Source organism: Mastomys coucha, unplaced genomic scaffold (genome assembly GCF_008632895.1).
Source record: "Mastomys coucha isolate ucsf_1 unplaced genomic scaffold, UCSF_Mcou_1 pScaffold1, whole genome shotgun sequence".
Taxonomy (NCBI): domain Eukaryota; kingdom Metazoa; phylum Chordata; class Mammalia; order Rodentia; family Muridae; genus Mastomys; species Mastomys coucha.
Genome location: NW_022196891.1, coordinates 78,690,667 through 78,698,192, shown reverse-complemented (window position 1 = coordinate 78,698,192; position 7,526 = coordinate 78,690,667). Strand labels below are relative to the sequence as shown.

The window sequence follows — 7,526 nt, the reverse complement described above, 5'->3', positions numbered from 1 at the left end:
TAATAACCATTTATCAGAGAGTGCATACCGTATTTGTTCTTTTGTGATTGGGTTACCTCACTCAGGACACAACTCTTTCTTGCTCGTAGCACACTAGAACTACATTAAATGGGACTCTTGGACAAACAAAATGAAACCCAATTGAAAAGAAGACATTTTATGTGCACATGTGTGTAGCATCTGCATGACTCTGGGACAGGAAGGTTGTAGTCTCTCCTGGAATTGGAGTTACAGGTAGTTATGAACTATGATGTGGGTGTTAGGAAAAACCTGAGCCCCTGCAAGAGCAGAAAGGACAGAGTCATCTCTCCAGTCTTCCTCCTCATTTATTTTATTTTATTTTTTGAGGGAGGGTTGTGTGTAGCCTAGGGTAGCCCTGAACTAAACAGTCTTCTTGCCTTAACTTCCTGAGTATTGGAACTGCAGTCATGCCACAAAACCCAGGTCCCTTAAATTTTTCTTTTCACTAACACAATCTAACAGAGGCATTTAATAATAAACTAACTGGAGCAGAAAATGCCCAAGACTCCAAGTTTACAAAACAGAAAATGTAAGAGTTTTCTTAGAGGAAATTAGAAGCAACTATGTATTATCTGAGTGTCATGCATCTCAAGTTCTTTGTGATGTGAGTACTCTACTATTGGCATCTGGTGATCTACGACACAGGTCAGGGGCAAGAAAATGGTAATCAATGGGCTGGATATTCAGAACTAACGGAACTGTCTTGAGTCACTTCTTAGGTTTTGGTAATAGAAAAAGATTTGGAAAATTTTACACTACATTGACAAATTGCATATTTAAGTTTAATCAGACAATTGGTATCCAGAGGTGGCCAACCCTCTAAGGACCAGGGCCCACGAGCTGTAGACAACTGGTGTCCAGGGGTGATCCTTAGATCAGCTGATCTCCCTCTGAGGACCAGGGCCCATGAGGTCAATGACATACTCATCCAAAGTGTCTATTTCTAGATTTTGTCTTTAATGTAATGAAAAGATAAAAGATAAAAAAAAAACAAAGTAAACATCTAAGTCTGGAGTTGTAGGAGGCTGAGACAGGAGGATCACATGTTCAGTGGCAGGCTGGGACGCTCAGCAAGAGCCCATCAAAACAAACAAACAAACAAAACCACTGTGGGGAAGAAGGAAGACAGATATGTGGACAGGTTTATGACATCCTATATTAAAATTGGCATTCGCAGGCTGTTTGTAGGACTGTGAAAATTAGTCTCTCTGAATTTTCAGGGGCCTATGAGTTAAGCACACTTAAAAAGAATTAGACTCAATAACTGTTAAACTTCTTCTTATCCTGGAAATCCCCTCTCTGTTACTTATTTTTCCTACCTGTGAGAAGTACAGGGTAGGAGTTCCTCTGGAGAAGGCTCATGAGGAAAGAGAGGCAGATGGTGTCTCTGGTAGCCGTGAAGTTCACGTATTCTCCATATTCCTTCATCCTTAGCACACTCTCACCAGATCCCGGGAATTCAGTCACTAACGATGTCCCTAAGGTCAGAAGACAGTCGCTAGGCTTCAGATGACCTCTAATGAGACCCGAACCTATTCTTTTTGTTAGGTGATACTCTCTGGATGAGTCAACATGGTGCATGACAGACACTGTTGCTTGCGCCTAGGGTCTTGGTTGATCTCAAAAGATTTCTCTCTCACTGGCGCCAAGCACTTCCTTCAGCCAAGGCACTGCCAATGTTCCGAGAAGAGAGCTCCTTGACTTTCCTGCCCCGACCCTGCTGCTAGTGTGGTGGGTCCTGCTAGAAGCTAGTCCCAAGCTGCCTACCATTCTCCTAAGAACCCACCTCTCTGGCTGCTCACCTAGTCTTCCAGACTCCTTTCTGCTGGGAATTGTGATCATACAAGTGTTTATGAGCCTTCAACCTGCTTATTTGAACCACAGGAAACTGACATGGCAAAAAGTAAGGGACAGTTGAACACAGACAATTCAACACACACACACACAGGCAAAACCAAACCAGCCTCTTGCAGACACGAATGCTCTCTATAATGCTACCCTAATCGCACCTTAACATCTCTTTATTGACACTGCCGGGCACTGTTATATGTAGGTGTGTGTATATGCCATGGAGTGTGTGTACTGTTATATGTAGGTGTGTGTATATGCCATGGAGTGTGTGTGGAGTCGGTCCTGTCATTCCCCTTTACCTGGGCTCCAGGAATTGCTCTTTTACTCTCCACACTGTCTCGTTCCCTCCTTCCCACTACCCAGAAGAACTGCTGAGCTGGCGTTAGCTCAGCCGTACTGATCCAGTGTTTGCTTATACTTGATGGGACATTAGCTGGACAGATTCAGAACACGCAGAGAGCCATGATGTCAAGCCTTACTGTGGACGCAGCCTTTCTGCCTCCCTTCCCTAATTACTAATTCCCACAGGGTGGGCTCTTTTCTGCCACCTGCTTCACTTTCATTTTGGTGACTTTATGGGGCCTTCTAAGCCAACCCAGTTTTTTATTAGCATTATTAAAGATTTATTTATTTTATGTATATGAGCATACTATAGCTGCATTCAGACACACCAGAAGAGGGCATCGGATCCCATTACAGATGGTTGTGTTGTGAGCCACCATGTGGTTGTTGGGAATTGAACTCAGGACCTTTGGATGAGCAGTCAGTGCTCTTAGCCATTGAGCCATCTCTCCAGCTCTTTTTATTAGCATTATTTAATGGATGTTCAATAAACTTTTCCCCAGTGTGGTAGTGATGGGGGGTCTATACTATTTCAAATCTTTTGCTGTTACAAATAAAGCCAAGTTTATACAGTACTCACAGGCAATTCACACATGACTTCTGGAGTAATTATCTATAAGCAGAGCTTATGGTCAGTGTCAACTGATTCTGAATCAATTTTGTGAATTGAGATTTTGATGGACACAGACAAATTGCCCACCACCATTTGAGAAGCTGAATGACAAAGGTATTGAGTATTTTTAATCTTTCTGACGTTATAAAAGTTGTATCTAATTCTCGTTTACTTCTCATTTCTCATATGGAGTCAATACTATTTATATTTGAGAGTCATTTATTTTCATGTCAACTCTTTGTTTTATTTGAATCTTTATTGGTAATTGGTGGTGATGTTTGAGTCTTATAGTTGTTTTAGGATAATATCAGGAAATACTAAAGTTTAATTATCTCCAAATGTTGTATCTACATATTTTCTCTTTTGTAACTACACAATTTTGTGTTTTCAAAATAACATTAATTTAAAACATATACTTTATAATGACAATGATTCCCCATTTCCTCCAGTGGATTGTTTTATTTATTTATTTACATTTTATTTGATTATTTGTGTCTGAGTATTTCCCTTGCAAGTATGCCTGTGCACCGTGTGCATGCCTGGCGCCCTCCACGGTCAGCACAGGGTGATGGATTCCCCAGGGCTGGAGCAGGAGGCAGTTGTGAGATGATGCCATGTGGGCACTGGAATCAAACCCAATTTCTCAGAAGGAGCAACAAGTGCTCTTAACTGTGGAGCCGACTATCCAGCCCTAGTTTTGCTTTTAAAATTCTGCATTTTTCATGTGCACAAGATCTATTCTGGGCCAGCGAAATGTCTCAGTGGTAAAAGCTCTCACCTTGCAAGCCGAGTTTGATCCCTAGAAGCAAAGAAGAAGTGGAAGGAGGGCACCTACTCTATAAAGGTGTCTGCTTTCTTCCACATGACTGCCAGGACATATGTAGCCCCTCCCCTCATCATGGATATGTATGTGTACACATACGCCATATACACACAAGCACATACAATCAAAACTTTTAAAAGATCTATTCGATTCTTTCTTAAATTGACTGTGCCATGTAAGTCTTTTTATTTTATTTGTACAAGTGTTTTGCCTGCAGGTCTGTCTGCACTGTGCTCACGGAGGCCAGAGGAGGGAGCGGATGGATACCCTGGACTGCAGTTACAGATGGTTGTCAGCTGTCATGTGAATTCTGGGAATGGAAACTGGATCCTCTGCAAGAGTAACCAGTGTTCGTAACCTCCGACCATCTCTCCAGCCCTGATCTTGCCATGGTTTACACTTTGTACCTCTTTCTAAGTATTTTCAACCTGATTTTTTAGTTGACAACCAAGCACAGATTGCCTTGGATTTCAGCGAACACCTTCATCTCTTTCTCTCTCAGTGGTATTACTAAGAGGCCTGTGGTATCCGACAAAGTAGCCTTGCTGTAACTGAGCCCGGTTGCAGGCCATTCCCATCAGCTGCTTCAGCCTCCTTTCTCCTCAGTCACACCAAACTCTCTAGTCTTTATGTTTTCTATGCAGGACAGAGACCACCATGTTTGAAAACATTCAATATATATATATACTTTAGTGTGTATGGTCGTATACATGCTACAGCAAGCACGCAGAGCTCAGAGGACCCTGTGGGAGTGGGTGCTCTCTACTGTGTGCATCCCAGAGACCAAACTCAGATCACCAGGTTTGGTGGCCTTTATCCACTGAGCTACCTCACAGGTACAAACACAACTCTTTGATGTCCTTTTGATTTGCAAATCCATGACCATTTTTGACTTTGGACCTTTTGATGGTGCCGAAGACCTTGGTGGTGGGGAATTTCTTCTCCTTGTCTTTAGTGTCGGCCATAGCTAAGGATCCTTGGCTGTGGCTGAAGACGCTAGGGCTGTGGGGCAGTGGCGACAGAGGCCATGCTTTTGCAAGGTCTTCCAGCTAGGAGACCACTTCTGTAGACTGCTGGAGGACACTGCCTTGTCCGCCTGGCTTCTGCTGCCTCTGTTCTTCCCCAGCACCCTAATTGTGAATTTATTAAATACTTTATACACACGCTTGTAACTCTGGATGGGGTTATATCCAACAAACCTACAGGAAGTTGAGAATATGAAAATACTGCCATGTGAGATGTGTTTACTGCAGTTAGCCCCCAGAATATCCTAGTTTAGCAACATGGTATACTAGGATTGGGCATATTGGGTTCTTGATCTTGAGGTCACGGGGCTGGCTGAGAGCTGCAGCCACTGTCCATGGTCTAGTGCTGTCAAGCTTGGGAAAAGACCCAATTTGAGAAGAAAAAAAAAAGAGAGCAAAACATGATTTCTGTTCAACGTGTATTGAGTTCACACCTCTAGAGAGTTGAAGCGCTGTGAAGCTGAAAGAGCCTTAACTCTCCTCATTAAGGTCTGACCTTCATCTTTTACCAGCATCTTTTACGTGGTGCAGGCTGATTCAGATCCTGCTCTGCCGCAGCCGGCTAGCCCACCTAGGGTGGAGCCTTCCAACCTAGGTGAAGCCTATTGTCCTGCCACATCTGCAGCTTCCGACAAGGAGCCACCACCTGCTGAGCTGCTGAGCCTATCTGGCTGATGAGTTCCTGATGAGCAACAAGATGCTGATGAGGCCACAAGATCCTGGCATAGTGAGGGATGGGTCCCCTCCCTTTATATTCTCAGACTCTGAAATACACATTGGGCCTTGATCAGAAAGTTGTCTTGGTCCCATTTTATTCTTCTCTCGCTGTCCTCCCATGTAGCCCCATCTTTCCTCTCAGGAACCCAGTTCATGTAGCCAATGATGGCTACAACAGTCCAACAAGTGGCAGGGTCTTCTGTGACACACAGAAGTAGGTTGCAAATGAAAACAACTTTGAGTAGATGGATACATATGATGTTAAAAACTAAACCATCCGTTTCTACTTTGTTGCTGTTGTTGTTGTTGCTCTGTTGAGATGGGGGCTATGGCTGGACTGGTACTCATTATATGTTCCAGACTGCACTCAAACTAATGGCTATCTTGTCTCACCCTCCGGGCCTGGGATTTCACATGTTGAACCACCCATGTCCACCTTTTTTTTTTTTTTTTTTTTTTTTTTTACAACAAAGTACACAGTCTTGTGTGGGTGCATTTCTTACTTTTGAAGAGGTATTTTCCGTTATTGTTTAGTAACCACGGCTAGTTAAGCCAGTAGACACCATTATTGGTGAGACTCCATATACTGTAGTTTTACAACATATTTAAATATGATACATGTTTTTCTTTTTATTTTATATCTATGGGTGTTTTGCCAGCATGGTGCATGCCTGGTGCTCAGTGCAGCCAGAAGAGGCATCAGATCCCCCGAATCTTGAGTTGTAGATAGTTATGAGCTGACATGTGGGCACTGGGAAAAGAGGTCCTCTGGAAAAGTAGCCAGTGCTCTTCATCTCAGAGCCATCTTCCAGCCCCTACTACACATTTCTTTTAAAGTAATGTTCATAAATGATGTAAAAGCATATTTTATAAATATGAATAAAACCATATCTACAAAGATATATATATCAGAATATAGCAAGCCCCAATGTTGAGAATTATCTATTTTTAGGATTAATATACCTCCAGAATTTTAGAAGTTAAAAGCCTTTTAAAAAGTAATGGTACTTACCTTTTTGAATTAGGGTCTGCACATTAGGAACTAAATCTGACCAAGGCATAAACTCACATTGCTGTAAGTCCACAAAATACCCAAATACAGACCGCTCGCTACCGGGTAAGTTGGTGCAAGTGTCTGAAAAGAACAAACACAAGAATCTAGTAAGAAACTGGATCAGCAGCGGTGTGGACACTGCCTGGAAGGTAAGGTTTTGTGACATAGCTGTCCACTGAAGCTCATACAACTATATAAAACAGGCAGGCCATCTCCTCCTAGTATCAGCTTGTAGAAAAGCAAAAGTTTATTAACCTTTAATCATGTTCTTACATGTAGAAGAGGATAAATTGTGATCAAATGTCCTAAGAGACCTTATTCCAAAGTGCTTGCTACTATTGTGTGTTTGGATACTAGTAAATTCCAGTAACATACTGGCTCTGGACAAACCAATATAATACAGAAGTTTCCCTTTCCCTTTCCCTTTCCCTTTTCCTTCCCTTCCCCTCTCCTTCCCTTCCCTTTCCTTCCCCTCTTCTTCCCTTCCCTTCCCTTTCCTTCCCCTTTCCTTCCTTTCCCTTTCTCTTCTCTTTCCCTTCCCTTTTCTTCCCTTTCCCTTCCCTTCCCTTTCTCTTCTCTTTCCTTTTCCTTCCCTTTCCCCTTCCTTCCCTTTCCTTTTCCTTCCCTCTCCCTTCCCTTTCCTTTTCCTTCCCTTTCCCTTCCCTTTCCCATTCCTTTCCTTCCCTTTCTCTTTCCTTTCCCTTCTCTTCCCTTCCCTTCCCTTTCCCTTTCCTTCCCTTTCCTTTTCCTTTCCCTTCTCTTCCCTTTCCCTTTCCTTTCCTTTTCCCTTTCCTTTCCTTTCTCTTTCCTTTCCCTTCTCTTCTCTTTTCCTTCCCTTCCCTTTCCCTTTCCTTTCCCTCTCCCTTTCCTTTCCCTTTCCCTTTCCTTTCCTTTCTCTTTCCCTTCTCTTCTCTTCCCTTTTCCTTCCCTTTTCCTTCCCTTCCCTTCCCTTTCTCTTCTCTTTCCTTTCCTTTCCCTTCCCTTTTCCTTCCCTCCTCTTTCTTTCCCTTTCCCTTATCTTTCCCTTCCCTTCTCTTTCTCTTCTTTTTCCCTTCCCTTTCCCTTCCCTTTTTTTTTTTT

General features: G+C 42.9%; 1 protein-coding gene and 1 long non-coding RNA gene across 9 annotated transcripts in view; one reads left to right on the top strand and one right to left on the bottom strand.

The window, feature by feature from the left end:
* LOC116067939 overlaps nt 1–3,915 on the top strand; it is an 18,992-nt gene extending 15,077 nt beyond the window's left edge. Inside the window, exon 3 of the long non-coding RNA XR_004109368.1 lies at nt 3,868–3,915. This is a non-coding gene — a long non-coding RNA (uncharacterized LOC116067939). The remainder of the gene's footprint in view (nt 1–3,867) is intronic.
* Dnah14 (dynein axonemal heavy chain 14) overlaps nt 1–7,526 on the bottom strand; it is a 230,250-nt gene that overhangs the window by 94,674 nt on the left and 128,050 nt on the right. For all 8 annotated transcript variants that reach the window (XR_004109335.1, XM_031336881.1, XM_031336892.1 and 5 more), the window contains 2 exons: nt 6,405–6,527; nt 1,341–1,499 (listed from right to left, as the gene is read on the bottom strand). Coding sequence is in view for 7 of the 8 variants with exons in the window: in XM_031336881.1 (XP_031192741.1) it covers nt 1,341–1,499; nt 6,405–6,527 (282 nt within the window). In the remaining variant the exon portion in view is untranslated. The remainder of the gene's footprint in view (nt 1–1,340; nt 1,500–6,404; nt 6,528–7,526) is intronic.